The sequence below is a fragment of the Ochotona curzoniae genome, unplaced genomic scaffold (assembly GCF_017591425.1).
Source record: "Ochotona curzoniae isolate NIBS_2020 unplaced genomic scaffold, NIBS_Ocur_1.0 scaffold_3171, whole genome shotgun sequence".
Lineage (NCBI taxonomy): Eukaryota > Metazoa > Chordata > Mammalia > Lagomorpha > Ochotonidae > Ochotona > Ochotona curzoniae.
In genome coordinates, this window is record NW_024467104.1 from 591,393 (window position 1) to 612,344 (window position 20,952).

Sequence of the window (20,952 nt, forward strand, 5' to 3'; positions counted from 1 at the left end):
TATTCCTGTGGTGGTGGTGGTGGTGGTGGTGGTGTGTGGTGTGTGTGTGTGTGTGTGTGTGTGTGTAAACCACACTCTTACAATGACACATGTGATGGCATTTAGGGTGCCCTTCCCCTCAGAAAGTCACATAGTCTTTTCATGTAAAATTCCTTAACCCACTCCTACCAGCATTGCTTTCCCAATATGGGACTATATGTAGTTTCCAGGGAGGAGCATCTGATATTCCAACAGTTCATTCTCAGGTTAACACATCTGTGCTTTACAAGCGCAGCCATACTTCTACTTCTGCTATGTAACTCTGGTATACATCATACACATGTGCAATGTAAAAAAAAATCAGGCATTTATTATCTCACATACTCAATAAATTTCTTTGCTTTGCTACTCTTATTATTAAAACATGTAAACTGTAATCATGTGGAAGATTTTGCTGCCAAACCCAGTATGTTAAACTGCAGTCATGCTATTACTTATGAATAATTTCTAGTTAGAGAAATGCACTACCATGTGGCTATGAAGTAAATGAGGTGCTAAATAGATCTGCAGTTATTTTACTGGGTTGACATTTTGCATATCATTGGCAATAGGTAGACTCTTAAAAAAAAAAGATTTATTTTTATTGGAAAGTCAGATACACAGAGAGGAGGAGAGACAGAGAGGCAGATCTTCCATCCGATGATTCACTTCCCAAGTGGCCGCGACAGCTGGAGCTGAGCCAGGAGCCAGGAGCCCCTTCCAGGTCTCCCACATGGTTGCAGAGTCCCAAAAGCTTTGGACTGTCTTCAGTTGCTTTCCCAGGCCACAAACAGGGAGCTGGATGGGAAGCAGGCTGTCAGGACTAGAACTGGCGCCCATATGGGATCCTGGGCCTGCAAGGTGGGGACCTTAACCACTATGCTATCGCGCTGGGCCCGATAGGTAAACTTTTAAGATGAAGGCAGTTGTTCTTTCTTATACTTTGACTCCTCAACTGAACAGATTCCCTCAACCTCATTGTTACCGACTCCTTGGCTAATACAGTTCTATGCTGGGACGGGGCTATTGTGTCTGTTTGGTGAATTAAAAGTTACTCAGCATTCCTGCCTCTGCCAGTTTGATGAGATTATGCTACCCCTTGTTTGTGGTAAGTGAAAATGTCTCCAGACTGCTAGATTTCCCCAGGAGAGCAAACATCACTCAGGTGGGAGCCACTGAGCAATGCATTCAGATAGCAGAGCTCAGGTCTCTTCTGATGAAATTCCAAAGTGGAAAATCCCAGCACAGCTTTCTCACCTCCTCCTCCATGCTCATCTCAGCCAGTCACTAATGTGATCTTCCTCCTCTCGAATCCAAAACGTACCTCTCACACATGTCGGGTTTCAGGACTGCAGAGACAGTTCCGTTCAGTTGAGTGAGGATAGCCGTCTGTCTCCACAGGCTACTAAATTATAGACAAGCTTTTCATATCGTAAGACCAATGTCAGTATTATATCAGCAAAAAAAAAAAAAAGAGGAGCACTTCATATGCAGCTTCACATTAAAAAAAAAATAGAAATTAGATTTCACTTCCCTCCCAGTGACAGAACACAGGTACACTCCCACTCCAGTTATCATTGAGAATAACCAAGGAAGTAAGGGCTTCTCAAACTTTTGTAACCCAGCAACTATATACAAATCATTTTGGCATTATTATTGTATAAATACATAGACATACGCATATACACACAGATGTGCACACAATCTTTACAGTATTATATATATATATGAGAAATGCAAAGGAGATTGAAAGGTAAATTTATTTTGGTACAAAATACTTGAATAACCATGTATGTTTTTTCATAATTCAAAATTTCATGAACTGTTGAAATTTTCATTTGTTTACACACACACATATGTGTATGTATGAATAAAATTATGCATATTATCTCCCTCTCTACCTTTATTAGAAAGTGTATGCTTTGCAAACCCCACTTTTAATTTTTTGTTGCTGTCATGGGCTTTCACATGTAACTAACAATTATGCTTTGCTTTCCCCTACTGTTCCTGTTCAATATTCTATTCCTTTTTAATTACGAAGTTAGATACACAGAGAAGGGGAGAGACAAAGATCTTCCATCTGATGATTCACTCCCCAAGTGACCACAACAGCCAGAGCTGTGCTGATCCAAAGCCAGGTGCCAGGAGCTTCTTCAGGTTCTCCTGTGCAAGTGCAGTCTCTCAAGACTTTGAGCCATCCTAGATTGATTTCTCAGGCCACAAGCAGAGAGCTGGATTGGAAGCGGGGATGCCGGGATTAGAACCGTGCCCATATGGGATTCCAGTGCATTCAAGGCAAGGACTTTAGCTGCTAGGCCAAGCCACCAGGCCCTCAATATTTTATTCTTGAGAAAATATTTACTGCATAGTTAGGTTTTATCTCCATTTCTCTTCTGTGGATCTTGAATATCACCTGAAACAAAATCTGAACAAGCTTAAAACATGTGTTGAGTGGGTATTTTCTTGAATGGTCTCGCCTGTGTGACTGGAATTTGACTTAAATCTTGATCTCTGGGCTGTGGACTTTGACTTGAACGTTGATGAGTGAGCTGGTAACTGAGCCGGAGTTGGGGTGCCCGCCTTCCACACTGGTGAGCCCTTGTGTGGGTCCCAGCTCTGCTCCCACTCTGATTTCCCTGCTAGTGTGAACTTTGGATGCACCAGGTGATATTTAATGTAACTGAGCTCCTGCCACCAGGAAGCTGACACGGGTTAACTTTCTGCCCCCTGACACAGGCCTGTCCTAGCCCCGGGTATTGCAGACACTATGTCAGTCACCAGCCAATGGATCCTCTTTTTCAAGTGTCTGCATCTCTTGCATCAAATAAATACAATAAAATCACTGAAAAGATTAGGTAATTATAGAACAGCACTTATCAGAATTAATAAATTCATCGTAGTGTGCTTTCCTTCTAGTTGAAGGAAAATAAATAAATTCATCGTAGTGTGCTTTCCTTCTAATTCTCAGTTGATTGACATTTATGGTTTTTTTTTTTTATCATTTTACAGTTTGTCCCATCATCTGTTAATGTTTCATGAATTATTTTAAGTTAGTTGAATAAAAAAAAACATAGTAATTTAATTTTACACATAGTGATTTACCATTTTGAAAGCCTCAATATATTTCTTTATGATATTCTCCAGATTTAGGAAAACACCTTGCGTCATTATATCTTGTGCTTAATCAACCCCTGGGTGTTACTGTCTAATTACTCAAGTATAATTTCTGTCTAGGGATTTGGAAATCTGAGTTTGATTTCTTGGGATCCTTTGTAAGATCAAAAAGCTGGCCTCAAAAGCCTTAGAGGAACATATAAATGAATATACTTCTCTTAATATTTTACCTTCTTCCTAAGGGAGGCAAAGCATTCTTCTATCAATGCAGATGATCTAATCCAAGGGATCACAATGAGTGTTGCAATGGATTGATTTTTATGTTGTTATTCTTTAAATTAAATTTTAACTTTGCTATGTGGAAACAGAGCCAGGACTCACACATGGTGAGGCGAGAAGGCAAATAAAAGGAGGACAGTGATTTGGTAAGTAGTCTAAGCATAATCCTGGCTATTCAAGTTAACGGGATTTTAAGTGCCTACTTGATCTGTTTTAAATCTTGAAGGAGCACACAAAAATGTACATATGTTTGGTGTACCATGTGATATTTCAATAACTATAAATGTTATATTGATCTTTGACAAAGTCTATATGTAAAAGTTGAAGGGCAGGCATTGCCACGCAATGGATTCAGATCCATCCCACATTGGAGTATCTGGTTCAAGTCCTTCACGTCCTGCTGTACCACTTGGGTGGGAGACAGCTGACTACTTTTTATATGAGTCTCTGTCACCCACCCAGGAGACACAGATGGGGTTCCTTGGTCCTGACCACTGCCTGACCCAGTCTGGCCTGTTGCAGACATCTGGGGAGTGAATAGGTAGACAGAAAATTGATTCTCTCTCTCTTTGTGTACCTCTGCCCTTCAAACAAACACATAAGCACATTTTCAAAAGTTGAGCACACTTGGACATTGATGAGTACTGATTAAGGTTTCACATGATCTATTTTTATTTTATGACAATTCACTGGCACTGATATTGTTAAAAAATACTGATACAAAGTTATCAATGTACAAGTAACATGAGTGACATGAGATAATGGTACTGGCTTTAAGGGAAAACGTTTTGAGAACAGCTGGTTACATAAGTTGATTGAATTGCCTCAGAATCTTCACTCTCACCTTGCCAACTGAACAGAACAAGGAACTTTCCTCTATTGTTTGTTTTTAATCTTGCTAATCTTCTATCTCCTGTAACCATCGCCCTTCCAGGCATCCATCTGACTTTTGTTTTTAATTTTGCATCTCCTGAATTTATTTCAACTCTGAAGTACATTACATTCATAAGGGAATTTTTAAAATACTATTTCCTATTTTGGCACGTTTACAAATTCCTTTTGAAAATGAGGATGTTTGATAGAAAAGCAGTTTATCAAATAACTGGTTCTGCCCCAAGGATCCAGGGATCAAGATTATTAAGTATTCTCCTTAAAGCTGGGCCTCTTCCTTTCAGGGTTATGTCCTAATGACCATTCTTTAAAATTACCAAAATAAAAATCACCAATAAGAAAGCACCTCCCCCTAGCCTGCATTTGTACCAGCTACTTTGTATGTAGTATATTGCCCTAACCTGCAATTGAGGCCATGGCTCTGTTCTTTAGTTCCTGGTCAAATGCAATTGTATCCAATACATGAGAGTTATCACTACATGGATGGTGCTTTAAGAAAAGGCATAGTACAGCCTAGGAAGAATGCATGGTAGAAAGGAAAGGAAATCAAAAAGGAATCCCTGGGACTCGCCCACCACAGGTGAAGGAGACTGAGTAGGCACTCAACAAAAATTGGCAGAGAGATCAAAGCAACCATGAAGAAGCCAAGCCCGGTGAAGATTCAAAATATCTTAGAAAAATGCGTTAATATTAGCTGTGCATGTTTATGTGGAGAGTGTGACATTCAACACCTGTATACACTGTGTGATGATGAAATTATTTTCATCTTCTTCATAATACTTTATGGTTGGAGCCCAGGAGCTCCTGTCTTCAAGTTAAAACACAGGCCAGATTGTTATGAGCCACAGTTATCTCATTAGGCTGTCTGAACATATTCCCTGTATAGGAACCTATTTCTTCTAATTCTGATTTTAACTGTAATCTGGTATTTTTTCCATTACCCCATACTCCCCCCAATGTCTAATTATCACTAGTGCGCTTTCACACTAAAGATTCTGACAGACTTATTGACTTATGTATTCGAACGGCAGAGTGAGAGTAAGGATGAGAGAGCCATAGTGAGTGAGAAAAAGAGAATCCTCCAGGGACAGTACTGGGCCAGGCCAAAGCCTGAATATCTGTCTATGTTTTCCACATGGATGGCAGGAGCCTGAGTACATGGGCTATACTCACTAGCTTACAAGACACACTAGCAGGAAGCTGGATTGGAACAGCATGTGGCACTCTGTAAGGCATCCTTGCATTGCAAGTGCTAACTTGACCTGCTACATCACAAGGTTGATCCTCTTAAGATTCAATGTTTGTTTTTGTTTTGTTTTCACATATGGGAAAGAACATGGTTTATTTATTTGTGTTTGGCTTAGCTAACTTTTTATCATTTCAGTCCCATAAAATTTCTGCACATGATAGTATCCCATTTTGCAAAGCTGAGTAATATTCCTTTGTGTATATTTGGTATGTTTTCTTTAATCATTCATCTACTGGTAGTCTCCTGTGCTGAGTTCGTATCTTGGTTGTTGTGACTACTGCTACAACACAAATGATGGTGCAGGTGTGTTTTATAATCAAGTAACCAAATGTTTTTGAATGAGTACACAATATTGTGATTTCTGTTATGTATGGAAGTTCTTATTCTAGCTTTTCTTTTTTTTCTGTAAGGCATCTATAGTTTGTTTCCCATGGTAGCTTTACTAATTTAAACTGTGACATAGGCATTTAAAGAACAAATAACCCAGTCACATGATGCAGAGAAATAAAATGCCACAGATTTAAAAGTATTTGAGTTTTGCATCTGGGCTATAGCTTGGAATATTAAGCATGATGGAATTAACTGGGAGAAATAATCATGTCACTGGGATGAAGTGAGAATGCTGAAATGAGAGGAGATGTCCATGAGGGCACATGACATTGAAATGAATGAAAATGAAAGAAGTAGGTAAAGCATGGTTATGCTTTTAAATACGAAATTGGCTTAAATATATTCCAAAATAGTATTAACATAATAATGGTGTAAGTGTCTTAATTGATGGCAGAATGATTTGATGACAAAAAATATATTTCCTGGATGTGAGAAGAACGCAGGATAGCAAGTCTTCACTAGTGAACATTTGAAAGTGAAAATTTGCAATAGCTATCGCCGGAGGGAAATCACTGGGCACAAGGTGAAGTATTAATCCAGCTATATTCTTTGTACATACAGACACAATTTGAAACTGAGACTCAAACGTAACATAAACATTTTGATGATTCAATCATCTCATTAATTGAATTGATGTGCCAAGCACAAAACAGAGTAAAGCACAGTGTATTGCACACTGGAAAGTCACAAGTAAAATTTATAAATGGCTTCAAAACATAGTTTTTCTACAGAATGAATGACAATCATTTTACTTTACAGCAGAAAAAAAATATAAGTCTGCGGATATTTGGATTAGGATCTGGAATGTTATAGAATAGCATACCAATCTGATCATTGTACTACATTAACTGTTTACATTCCTAGTTGCTAGCCCAGTGTGGATGTCGATTCAGTATCTATCTTTATTCATGTATATTTATGCTTTCTTTGTCAGTGTCTAGGTTACTGTTACTGTTCTTATCAACACTTTGTCATGACTGCAGAAAGCCAGAAGCACCACAGACCATGGAGTTGGAGAATGGCACAGTGAAGACAGAGTTCATTCTTCTGGCATTCAGTGACCATCCTGAACTGCAGAGTCTTCTTTTTGCAGTGTTCTTTTGCATCTATTCTGTTACGCTGATGGGGAATCTTGGGATGATTCTATTAATCACAATCACGTCCCATTTGCACACCCCAATGTACTTTTTCCTCTGCCTCTTATCCTTCGTAGATGCGTGCTATTCTTCTGTAATTGCCCCAAAATTACTTGTGACTTTGGGTTCTGCTAAGAAGGTCATTTCCTATAATGGCTGTGCTGCACAGTTGTATTTTTTCTGCTCTTTGGTTGACATGGAGTCTTTCCTCTTGGCTGCCATGGCTTATGATCGGTATATAGCGATCTGCAACCCTCTGCATTATAGTGTTGTCATGTCCAAGAGGGTTTGTTGCCAGCTGGCATTTGGAGCATTTCTAGGGGGCACCATGAGCTCAATTATTCATACCACTAACACCTTCCATTTGTCTTTCTGCTCGAAAGAGATAAACCATTTCTTTTGTGATATCTCCCCCCTCTTCTCTTTATCTTGCACTGACACTTACATACATGACATTATTTTGGTGGTCTTTGCTAGCTTAGTGGAAGGCATTTGTCTCCTAGCAGTTCTTCTTTCTTACATCTGCATTATAGCAGCTATTCTTAAAACAGGTTCTGCTGAGGGAAGAAGAAAAGGCTTCTCCACTTGTGCTTCTCATCTGACCGTCGTCATTATCTATCATGGTACCCTGATCTACATTTATTTGCGCCCCAGCTCGGGTCATTCACTGGATACTGACAAAGTGACCTCTGTATTCTATACACTCATTATACCTATGCTGAATCCACTAATTTACAGCCTAAGAAACAGAGATGTCAAAAATGGCTTTAGAAAAATGCTTAACTGGAAACTGCTTCCTTAACACAGGACGGAACATATCTGGCAAGTAAGAATGCCAGTTTTGGACTATTCGTCTTAACTCTTGGAAAAGTCAATTCTAGTGTAGGCATTACCCAGCTTTGTGAATATGAGGCTGCAGCCACAGAAAAGGACTGGATCCTAACATTACAGTGGGACCTGTACGCATTACTTACATCCTTAACTTTTTTTTAATTAAAAGTTTTATTTTGCTATATTTTATATTTTTCCTCATTCAGGTTCCCACTCAAAACACAATTTCCTCCAATGTGTACCTACTCCAATGATATACAAAAATTTTCTGCTGTGAAAGAAAATAAATACAATTTGTTTAGAAAGCTTATAAACTGATTTAAATGTTAGTGCAAATATATGTACGTTGCAGCTTATCTGAGACCTGTAATAGAAAGTCTTCCTCAGGTGTCAGCACCCACATATCATTTCATGAATGTCACAGTAACATCAGATGCTAATTCATGTTCTGTATGTCATGGGAACCCTGTGTTTTTCTTTTAGAAGTTGTGCCATTATTTTTTATTTTACCTTTGCAGTTATGTGAGTCTGTGTTCTTATTCTATTTCTAAGTCACTCATTGATCCTTATTCATTATATAAATTGCTGCCTCTCTATTGGGCTTCCTAATCCATTTTATTTTGTGGGTGGATTTTGGGAAATAAAGTAAATGTTAGAAAGTATATTTTGAATGTTCCTTAGTTAGACCGCATGCCTATTTCTCTAGTAGTGTTAATTCCTTCTGCAGAGTGATTCTGTACTCAAAAGCAAATAGTGTGTGATATTTATGATTAAAATAATTTTAAATATTAGCTTAAACTCTGGCTCATACATACTTTAGGAATACATAACATCTTTAAACATCCATATTGTGTATACATATATAAGTAAGGTTCCTGATGCAAACTCTTCTAATAAGATAATAATTAAAGTTTGTGGATGCTGAGATTATTAATTAGCTAGTTGATGGAGCAAGATGCATAGAGTATGTATGGTTGGGATATTTACAGAGTGTCCAAATCAAAGGTGAGGTTAAATAATAAGAGCAAAAACTTGAGTGGAAAGCCATTGTGCTACAAATCTAGACCATCATTTTATTCCCTACAATGAAATTTGTTTTTGCAGTTCAGGATTTGTCTACACAGGTCAGTGGTGAGGGAGTGCAATGATTGATGTAGACTTTGCATAGTGAAGACTAAAATGATATCCTGAGAATGTTAATTACTAAGTATATTCTCCTAAGCAAACCTAGGAAATGTTCTGTAAAGTGTATGGGTTCCTTTGCAGCTAAGTGTGCCATTGCAGCTGTCACCCACGGGATAGAGTCACAAAGGATGGCATACGGTGAAGCACCCTGAGATTAATTATTTAGACTCACTTTCTAGAAATGTGTGATCTGGGATTTAGACCACGAGCAAAGTGGCAGCAAAGAGCAATCTGGCTTAAACATGGCAATGGCGTGCTCAGCACCGATAGCTGTGGGGAAATCTGCAACGTTCTGCGTAGGAGTGAAGGTGGAATCAGGCTTAAGATGGCTTGATGGTGATCTTTAGCACATCCTGAGGCCAGGACTTATAACTGAAGTGTCATTAAGTAGGTGACAGGCTCTCTGTAAAGGACAAGTGAGAACCTGAAGTCTGGGCTTCTTTATATGACACAGTGAACAAGGCATCATTTCATCAGAACCAGGAGGTGAATCATCACACTTGGTATGATCTCAGAAACATTGCTGACCGTGTTTCTTTACATAAGCAGGATAGAGAGGATACTCATTAAACCTGTCCTATAGAGATGAGAAATCTGAGACTGGACTACGACCCTACAATTCAACAAGTTAACATCAACACAAAGATCCGAATACATGTGTATCTTACATTAAAGTCCAAATTTATGTTGCAAAGCTTCTCCCATTTTTGATCAGTTTTATAATGGAAAGTAAGGGGGGAAAAATTTGCAACTTGATAGAGTCCTGATGATGTTTAAAAATTATTAAATCACTGTATTTAAATGAATAAAGAAAAATATTCTTTAAGGTTTCCACATATAGATGCTAATGATGATCAGTGAGTGAATTTTATAAAATTGAGTATGTTGGGAGCTTTGGCTGCCCTGCCGTAAAGATGGTGCGTTGGCTGTGTGCCAGGATCACAAGGAGGAGCCTAGAGGAACCAGAAACTTCATCCGGATTGGCCCATAGCACATGCTCACCTCGTGGTGGCACGTGGTTTGTATTATGATTGGTGCGCTCTGCACATGCTGGACTGACCTTTGCACTGATTGGGTCACAAGGTATATATATATATATTGTGAAGCTTGTACGGATTAGGGGAAGAATAAAGTACCACAGAAAAGGACACGTTCGGTGTGAGAGTCTTTCTCTGTGGGTCAGGGAGTTCTCCACAGCTGGTGCCATGACTCGGATCCAGATAACCTTGCTACAAGGTAAAAAGCTGAGCTAGGAGCACAGGGAGCTGCTGAAGCGGGACATGCATGGGGGGTTTGTGGGAACAGCAACAAGTTTTAGGTTCACGGTGTAGCGACTCAAAAGTGAAAGCAATGGGAAATCTGTCTTCCACAGTGCATATGCAGGGCGTTTTACAGGAACTCTTAAAGATAAATGGGACCCCAGTAAAAGCCAAGACTGTGGTGTCCTTCCTTAAAACCATAGGGGAAGTCTCCCCTTGGTTTCTGAAGGAAGGCCTTTTGACCCTGCCACAATGGGACCATTTAGGCAGAGATCTGAAAAGGGCAGGTGAGAAGCAAGCCCTGCCCATCGGGACAGTAGGGTTCTGGATGTTGGCCAGTACTTGCAGGAAAACCACACAAGAGTTGGTTGATATGCTGGGAATAACTTGTATATTGAATATACCAGGATTGTGTGTTACCCCTGTTAAGGCTTATAAGTTTTCAAATGACTTTAATATGGCTCGAGAGTTTGCTGGTATGTTTTTGCCCAATGGTACTTGGTTAGTACGCTTTGATAAAACTTGCCAAACACCCTTAATAACACCCAAATCAAAGTGGCATCCATGGCGCGGTGGGCCCACTGGGTTCTGCAGGGCCTGTCCTTTGCCAAACATTGGGCAGGCATGGTCAGTCTTGGGATCTTACTTCTCCTTGTAGTAGCCTGGGCAGGACACACCCTTTACAGGCGCTCTCAGCAGCAGCAACACCAACAGCAACTGCTGGTGCAGGCAGTTCTGGCCTTGCACCAGCAAGACTCTCCTGAGATATGGCTGAACATGCTGGACCGGTAGTCAACGACGGGTAAACATCCAGTATGAGTCCTATCGACCTAAGAGAGGCGCCATGTCTACGGCCACATTGACCGGTAAGAAGGGCTCTTCGGAGCACCTAAGACAGGCACGGCCCCTTGCTAATAAAACAAAAGGGGGGGAGCTGTTGGGAGCTTTGGCTGCCCAGCCATAAAGATGGCTCCTTGGTTGTGTGCCAGGGTCACGAGGAGGAGCCTAGAGGAACCAGAAACTTCATCCGATTGGTCCCTAGCGCATGCTCACCGAGTGCATGGCACGTGATCTGTATTGTGATTGGTGCGCTCTGCGCATGCTGGATTGACCTTTGCACCGATTGAGTCACAAAGTGTATACATATATTGTAAAGCTTGTGCAGATTAGGGGAAGAATAAAGTACCACAGAAAAGGACACGTTCGGTGTGAGAGTCTTTGTCTGTGGGTCAGGGAGTTCTCCACAGAATATGCTTAATTTTTATAAATATGAATATATTCAGGATGTTTCACAGAGTTGGAAAGGGATTTGGGCAATTACTGAGAGGTCCAGATAAATGATATGTTATATGAACAGCAAATATGTTATTTGAGATTATGGAAAAATAATATTTAAAGGAGAGGAGAATACTTGTATTTGCTGCAAACTCTGATTTTTGATAATAAATGACAGATTTTTTTAATAAACTGTTTCATTTTTTGATAATATGAATTATCTAATACTCAACACAACTTATCTTTAAATGATACATTGAAAGGTACTTAAAAAGTTTGTTTAAAATGGAGTTGGAAGATGTTTGTTTTGTATAAAAGTTTTTGAAACCCAATGTATATCTTCAAAAAATTAACTAAAACGTACTTTATAAAAATGTGGACCTAAAATTGTTACTTGAAACAAATTTGTATTTTATTCTCAAGGTTTCCACAAACATTTTGAAGCAGCCTGTAAAATTAAAGTAGATCCAGAAGAAAACCATTCATAACTCTCCATATTCTTTGTATGAAAACAATTTAAAATACAATGAACAATTTTGAAAATTTGAAACTTGGCTATGTATTTCATTATTGAGTTAATTTCTTAGTGCTCACAGTGAAGAAAACGCTTCATATTATTGGGAAATATTAATGTTACTTAAGATCTAACCACTCAGAAATGGTCATTATTAACATTCTTATAGAGTTCCTGTTTATTTTTCTAATACACAAGAGACAATATAAACCATTACAAAATATCAACACAAATACTATTTTTCCACTGCATTGAATTTATATTAATACATTTTGCTTTGCAACTTAAAATTTGTCATTTGGGCATTTCAGTTGCTTTTTAATTAAACCCTAACCAGCGCTAGCTCCATGAGCTCATTTAAACAAACAGAAGTCTACACAGAATCGGCAGGTTAACGTGCTTTGGCTTCTGTTCGTTTAATTCCTATGAAGTTGTCGATAGCAACATTAAGTCCACCAAAGTGACATCAAGAAGGCAAGTCTACCGTCTGATGTAAGGAAAGGGAGGTTTTCTTTCTGGTTCATTTACAAAGGTTTTGTCACAACAGTTTTGCAGAGGATATTGATTTGTTTAGAGAATGACATGCTGGAACTACACAGTTTAGAAAACAGAGCAGAAATGATGGTGAGTAAGACATGCAAGGACCTTTCCTCTTCGCAACCTTGAGTCTAAGGTGGAGATTTTCCGTTTACAATTGTTCATTAATTTAGTACTTATTCTAAGTGTAAAAATGGGGCATGTGCCTGCAGATACTGGTGCACAAGGAATGTCATGAAACAGACTGAAGTTTGCTGATTTTTAATTTTCTTCTGCCTCAGAAAAAACACCATTTAAATCCACTTGAATTAACCAAAAAGCAAAGAGTATGCTGACTTAGTAACTCTCTGGGACATGCTTCTAGCCCAAGGAGAGAAGAGCAAAAGCACCTTCTATGCAAAGCAACACGCGGAGACTGTTTCTGCTCTTACTAATTTAGTGTGGATAAAAAGCACAATGTGGATAAAAAGATATTCACTAAGATATTAGAAAATGTACAACTCAAACAGGTCACATACAGACATAAATTATTTCTAATATTGGCCTTATTTTTCTCCACTTAGTTTTCACATATGCTCATTAATAAATTAAATGTTTGGCGTTGCATGTATTGGTCTGTGTGTATTAACGAAAAACTGCATTATCTGTGAAGGTTGATTTCCATGCTGGCATTCCATTATCTAGATAGTAATACACAGAGGCACAACTCTTTCCATGTTTTGTTGTTTGTTTTTGCTCAATATGTTTTAAAATAAACAAACAAAAAATCCAAGCTACAACTTTCAACTATGAAAGAAACAGTAATGTCAGGACACATGTTTAGGTCTTGAGTGTAATTATAAACACAAGCTGGCATGAAACCATGATCGTTGGTTGGTCGGTTGGTCAGTCTGTCTATCTATCTCTTATTAGTTAAATCCCTTCTCAACCAATAGTTCCATACTGAGAACAGATACCAATATGCTGTAAGTTTATAAGTATATAAGATATTGCAGCATATTCTTTGGCAACTCGAGACAAGTCAAATTTCAATTCAGACTTTGTGAACAGAAGTTTGTACCAAGCAACTGTGCTGCATTTTTGCTAGAGTAGGCTATTTTGGACAAGTAAGTTGCACGATATTTTTCTTGGTTTAACCCAGACCCCGCAAAATGTGTAGGTTACAGGCAGGAAGGGGTGCCAGGAAATTAAATCTTCAACAATACAGGAACTCATTCTCTTATAAAAAGCTCATAGAAATTAAAAAAAAAAATCAAAGGAAAAAATGGATGTATGGAACTCTTTTGCTTCAGATATTAAATAAATAAATAAATAAATAGACTAAGTGCTTAGATATAACAAGCTTATTGGTTCTCATTTTGACATGTTTAAGAGTGCTTTTAAAAGTGTGAGTGCAAAAACACTCACTATCCTTTCCCAGAATTTAAATAGAGAGCAGTGATGGACATTGCTAATGGGCATGTGATGGTGTAAATTCTTTTGGAAGTAGTTAGGGCTAAGTCACCATGACATAGATCAATGGCATAGCCACAACGAAGAGTTAAAGTCCTAACTTTGCAATGAAGTTCTGATACAGTCACAAGGGAAAATACAGAAGCAGAGATAATTAATGATACTATTGTAAAACATAACGCCTGAGGGAAATAGCTTCTGATATTTAAATCCTGAATGCTACTCAGTAAAATACACTGTCTTCTAACTTGAATGCAAGTACAAACTAACCTGCTCATATCAGGTAAGTTCCTGAGTTTCAATTATAAAAATATAGGATTTCAAATACACCACTTTTTAAAAAACATGAGTAATTTATAAATTTATCCTTTTATAGTATAGTTTGAAGATGTTGCATACAAATACTATTTTGATGCCATAACTAAACACATCTAACTGAAATTATTAGTGACCACAATAGTACATTTTAATTATTTTAATCTAGACTCAGGAGGATTTTTTTCTTCCTTTGTTTTTCTTATTGAGGCAGCATGCTGTGAACTAAAGGGGGTATTTGTGTTAATTTATATATAACTGAAGTATCATATTACAAAGAAGAACATGTGAAAAATTTAAATCCACATGACCCACACTCCATACTTCACTTAGGCCTCAAAATTCAGCAAATATTCATCACCAGCATTCCAGTTATCAACCAAAAATTGTCATTGACACTTGCAAACACGTATCACACATACAGCTACGTGGTAGCCAAGAAAAAAAAAATCAATTGTCTAAGCAATGTACCGGATTCTTGGTCTTCTGCCACCTACTCAGGAGACCTGGACTGACTTGCCAGAGCCTGGCTCTATTCTCAATCCAGCCACAGCTCTAGTGCAGGCATTCAGGAAGTGAACTCCTAGCTGACAGCTTCTTGGCTTATCTTCTCGGTCTCTTTCTGTTTCTGTGCCTCTCAATAAATACCCTTTGTGAAAAGCCAAGTATATATTAAATTGAGGTGGGTCTAGGGTGAACACTTCCTTTTGGCTTTTCAGGAGACTTCATGCTAGGAAATCAGATCCCTGAGAAGTGGCAATAAACACTGTTAAATACATTACATATTTGTGCAAGAGGATTATGGCACTTAGTTCATATGCCATGTAATAATGTAAACACCATTGACTGGGAACACAAATACAATAATTTTCCTGTACTATTTTGCATTTTGTACATTTTTCTCAACACATTTAGAGTGCAGTACAACTTTCATAGTACAATATTATTTAAATCTGAATAAACTAATGACATAGCTATTTTCTTGTTAATTTAACTACTGCAAACATATCAAATATTTTCTGTGACTAATAGTTTGTGTTTTTCTTGCATAGTGTTTGGTGATTAGTGAAATGGCAATACGCTGATAATACGAGTTATTCTCTTTCAGATATAAGATGTAAAGCAAAGAGAAATGAAGGCTTTCATAGAGACTCACAATTAATGAATGACATCTAGATTTCAAAGATTCCAATTAGCAGTCTCATTGGGTTTCCTTTTTGCAATTATCAACTACGCTGACAGCTACAGAGTAAGACATGACAGAATATTTTTGCTGTAGCTTAAAATCAATATTGCAGGCACATGCGGTGTTTTTCTTACTGATATTTTGTAAATGCATGGAAATTAACTATCTGTCTGTCACTGCTTTATCAATTGTTTAGAAGTTAAACAAGAAATAAGAAGAAAGAATGCAGAGAGGAAACTGCTCCTCCTTGACTAAATTCATATTTTTGGGAATCACTACCAACAATGAATCAAAGATAACACTTTTCACCATGTTTCTGCTAGTCTATCTCATAAATTTCCTGGCAAATCTCGGAATGATCACTTTAATCAGACTGGATCCCCGGCTGCACACCCCAATGTACTTTTTCCTCAGTCACCTCTCATTCTGTGACCTCTGCTATTCCACTGCAGTTGGACCCAAGATGCTCGTGGACATGTTTGCAACACACAAGTCAATTCCCTTCTATGGCTGTGCTCTGCAATTCCTGATCTTCTGTATCTTTGCAGACTCAGAGTGTCTGCTGCTGGCGGTAATGGCCTTTGATAGGTACCAGGCCATCAGCAACCCCTTGCTCTACACAGTCAACATGTCCAACAAGGTGTGTTCCCTGCTCATGGCTGGGGTTTACCTGGTGGGAGTGACAGACGCATTGATACACACAACATTGACATTTCGCTTGTGTTTCTGTGGCTCTAATGAGATCAATCACTTCTTCTGTGACTTGCCCCCTCTGTTCATTCTGTCTTGTTCTGACATACAACTCAATGAGCTGGCATTATTCACTGTGTTTGGATTCATTGAACTGAGTACTGTCTCAGGAGTTCTTGTCTCTTACTGTTACATCATCTTATCAGTCTTAAAGATGCCCTCTGCTGAGGGAAGGCTCAAAGCTTTCTCCACCTGCACCTCCCACTTAACTGCAGTTGCCATTTTCCAGGGAACTATGCTCTTCATGTACTTCAGACCAAGTTCTTCCTACTCTCTAGATCAAGACAAGATGACGTCACTGTTTTACACCCTAGTGATCCCCATGCTGAACCCTCTGATTTACAGCCTTCGGAACAAGGATGTGAAAGAAGCTTTAGTAAAACTAAAATATAAAATCTGTTCTTAAAAACTTACATAAATACACATGCATATTCATAGTGATTGATTTGTGAAATTTATATTGCATGTTGGAGAAAAATTAAATTATAACAGGCAGTTTAATAAAGTGGAAAATTTACTTGACATGTTTACTAAATACTACATTTCTGAAACATTTCATGCTGAAGTATAACTCCTTAGTGTCAGGAGCATTCAATATGGAAGACATCCTAACTATTAAGTATTGCAAGTTTTATTTTTTTCACTGTCATTATTTCTATTGTACTTAAATTTAGTAATCAACAATTGCATGTTGGGATACCTTTGTTGCTTTGTATCTTATGACATTCTCAGAATGAAACTGAGTAATTTTAATCATTGTTACATATTTCCTAAATGGCTCAGATCAAATAATGAAAATAATTCATTATTTCTAAGAGATTTACAATACTTAAAAGAAAACAGGGATATAAGTTATTTGCTGCCATTTGGCCAGTCAACCAAGCAGACGATACACCTTTCTCTTTCTCACTCTCTCTCTTTCTCTCTCTCTCTGTCTGTCCTCTGCATAAATCTGATCTGCCTTTCCGATATAAATAAATACATGCCATATGATCCAGCAACCCTATTATATATAGCATATACATGTCATACAATTTAATCTCTCATAGAGAAGTCAGACTCCAGTATTTGCTGATGCACTATTCACAATACCTAAAAATGGAAACAATTTAAGTTGCTATACATTGCTGAAAAAATAAAGAAAATGGGTCTATATATATAGTCAAATAGTACTGTGTCTTTTTTTTAAGATTTATTTTATTTTTATCGGAAAGGCAGATATACAGAGAGAAGGATCTCCTGTCCGATGATTCACTCCCCAAGTAAGCGCAAAGGCCAAAGCTTTGGGCCGTCCTTGACTGCTTTTCCGGGACAAGGGAGGGAGCTGGATGGGAAGCGGGGCTGCCGGGATTAGAACCGGCGCCCACATGGGATCCTGGCGTGTAAGGCGAGGACCTTAACCACTGTGCCACCCTCGCCGGGCCCAAATAGTACTCTGTCTTAAAAAAAATGAAATCATGTCATCCACATCGCACATAATATGCAAAGTCATTATGTGAGTGACATGAGGAGGTAGGAAAAGGGAGGATATGAGGAAGGGTTGATTAATAACTACCTAGATGTGGCTAGATTGGAATAAAAACCTCTGCATTCCATTTCACTTTAATGTAATTGAAGTTAATACTAATTTACTGAATATTTATCTGTTAAATTAGTAAATATGTTGGATATTTTTCATCATAAAAAATTAGTAATAAAGATTTAAAAATTAATGCCAGTTATCTTGCAGGTGAAAGATTTATTTATCCTGACTGGAGGTTATGCAATGCATATACGCACATCATACCTTAGATAATAAATATACGTGTGTAATTTTCTCTATTAAGAATTTCCCTTAAAACTGAATAATATAAAATCATTTCAAATTACTAATTTCTGTGATATTACCTTGATGAAATCTCCATCCCACTAGAAATCAAGTGGAAAATAACAATAAAGAAAGGAAACCAATAGGAACCACACATCTGACAGACAGGAAGCTCAACTCCCAGGTGACGTTCCAGAAAAGGAAAGACATCGTCAGGCCTTCTAAGCTCATGGGCAGCTACATGCCAAACACATCATATTTATTCTTGTCTTCAAGTTCACATTTGGTTTAATCACAATTCATTTCATGATGAGTCATACACTCGATAAGGGCATGTACTGTATGCTATCTTGCAGTGTCAACCAATGGGAGACATTTAACGAAAGCAGAAATATATCCACTCAAGTGTGCCTTTTTTTTTTGTTTGACAAATTACAAAATAGCAATTAGAATACAACCAACACAGAAAGCTTTTAGCCAGTATGCCTAAATTCTGTGGGGGGTTGATTTTTACTGTCTCTACACCCTGCAATTCTACAATACAACTGTCCTCCAGTATACCACCTTTGTATTCCAGTGTTAACCATGTTCAGGTTTTTCAATTTGATCAAATGAACACATATTTCTACAGCAACTAATGATCAGGACTGAGTTTGTGCCTTAGATGAAAATGATTTGGGTTTTCATCGTGGTGTAGCGTGTAGTAGCCACATCCCATGTATGGATGGTGCCGTTTTGCGTTACTGCTGTTCCACTTTCAATCTAGTTCTCTGATACCATGCCTGGGAATGTAGCAGAGGATGCCCACAGCATCCTCTCTCTCCCTGTCTTTGTAAATCTTACATTCAACTATGATATGAATCTTTTAAAAAATGATTTAGATGATCTTTCTGACTGCCATGGTATCTAAAATTAAGAAAATGACTACTTTTGTAAATATTGAGCTATAGAATAAACACTTTTTATGTTTATGGAAGAGTTGTACGTGTATGCTTCATCTTCCCGCTAAATCATGGCTTAAGTAAAATTGTGCTTAAATTAATGTTTAAGAGGGCAAAATAGGCATAGATAATTATATGCATCCTAGATACTCACTGAAAAATAAACACAAAAAATTGCACTATGCCTCTGAGTTTTGCTGCAAATTTAGTAACTCTGTAGGAATGTGCTGGAAATTTTGAAAACATAGTCATAGAAGAAAAAGTAATAAATTTACAAAAGACTACAATACTTCCCTCAGTGGGATGTAGAAAACACAAATAATTACACACAAAATGCTCATCAATATTAACCAGTGAATTTAATTCCAAATGAGATAATGTTACACATTAAAATGGCTAAAACCTAACGTGAGAAAAATCACACAATGCTTTAAAGCCAAATCAATGAGTGAACCTATACTAGGGAAAGTTACAATTTTGAACATGTAAGCATAGCTCTTCTAATATTCACTTATTCAACAATTTCTAGAAATACTCTCACATATACTTATTTTCTTAAGAATATTTTAGTTTCATGAAAAAGTAAGATTTACAGGGGGAAGGAGGTTTTGCAAAGAGAAGTATCTTCCTTCCTCCCCAGAAGACCGCAATGGCTGGAGCTGAATTAAACTGAAACCAGGAGCCAAAGGCAGAAGCTAGAAGCTTCTGGGTCTCCTGCGCAGGTTCAGGGTCCCAGAGCTTGAGCCATCCTCTACTGCTTTACCAGGAAACAAGCAGGGAGATGGATGAGAATTGTAGCGACCAGGACTTGAACCAGAGCCCAAATGGGATCCTGAGACATACAAGACAAGGCTTTACCCACAGAATCATCATCCTGGACCAATACATTTATTCTTTTCTATTAATAGAATAAGTATTTTCAGTTGTACTCTCCATGTGTGTCAGTATGTATTATACAGGCGTGACAGACATCTATTCTATATTTTATAATGGCTACAATGAACGCTTAGTTATCAAATATGAATAAAAGAAATTACGGCTGTCAAAAAAAGGGGGAAAGCTAAATTAACCTAAGTAAGCCTCTTACCAGTCTTGGAGATTTTAGATTAGTGTTGAAGATGAGCTAAATTTCATGCAGTTCTACAACTCTTACATCTGAATGGTCTGTGAGAGAGAAATAAGTGTTTATCTAACTTAAGATCCTGTATGATACAATTTTAAAGAAATACCAGTATTTATTATAACCAGGATGTAGTTTCTTTTTCTGGCATGTTGAATGCTTATATTTCTAAGTGTCATAAAAAAGGGAATAAGGGTTGTGACTACAAAGGAGTTGTAGACTCAGTATATTTGTTTGTTATACCAAACTCTTTGAATGGCAGGTAGAGTGGCTTAGCTCAATTAGTAGATTACATGGGAAGGGATTTGATCCCCGGGGCCAAAAATATATATATATGTAGGCAATTACTGGTGCTTACAATAGAATATGTGAGAGAAGACAGTCATGTAAAAATACACTGGCTACATGAAAGTATAGTATATTGTCTAATACAAAATATCTTGCTCACTTTTCTTTTTTTTTTAGTCAATGAAGGTAAGTATTATATTTACCCTCAGGCATAACAGGTAAGGATAAACCCATTTGTCCAATATGGACTTATGAACTCATTACTAAAGGCTTGCAAGCAAGGAATGCTTACCTACACAAAGTTTTCTAAAATTAATATGAAATTATTATTTCAATTGCAAAACTGTTGATTCAGATAGCTCCTGTAATTTTGATGCCTTAATAAAATTAAATGACACCAAAAGAAAAAGTATTT

At 37.7% G+C, this 20,952-nt stretch overlaps 2 protein-coding genes across 2 annotated transcripts; both read left to right on the forward strand.

The window, feature by feature from the left end:
* The first annotated feature begins 6,928 nt into the window (after positions 1 to 6,928).
* LOC121172382 (olfactory receptor 5I1-like) lies at positions 6,929 to 7,879 on the forward strand. Its single transcript, XM_041004245.1, has one exon. It carries the CDS (start codon positions 6,947 to 6,949, stop codon positions 7,877 to 7,879), a length of 933 nt encoding a protein of 310 aa, XP_040860179.1. The 5' UTR covers positions 6,929 to 6,946.
* Positions 7,880 to 15,854: 7,975 nt separating this feature from the next.
* On the forward strand, positions 15,855 to 16,787 carry LOC121172239 (olfactory receptor 5W2-like). Its single transcript, XM_041004092.1, has one exon. The coding sequence runs from the start codon at positions 15,855 to 15,857 to the stop codon at positions 16,785 to 16,787; it is 933 nt and encodes a 310-aa protein (XP_040860026.1).
* The last annotated feature ends 4,165 nt before the right edge of the window (positions 16,788 to 20,952 follow it).

Bases quoted from the DNA above. Each gene is read 5' to 3' on its own strand.
- LOC121172382 (XM_041004245.1), top strand. From the start codon at position 6,947: ATGGAGTTGGAGAATGGCACAGTGAAGACAGAGTTCATTCTTCTGGCA.
- LOC121172239 (XM_041004092.1), top strand. From the start codon at position 15,855: ATGCAGAGAGGAAACTGCTCCTCCTTGACTAAATTCATATTTTTGGGA.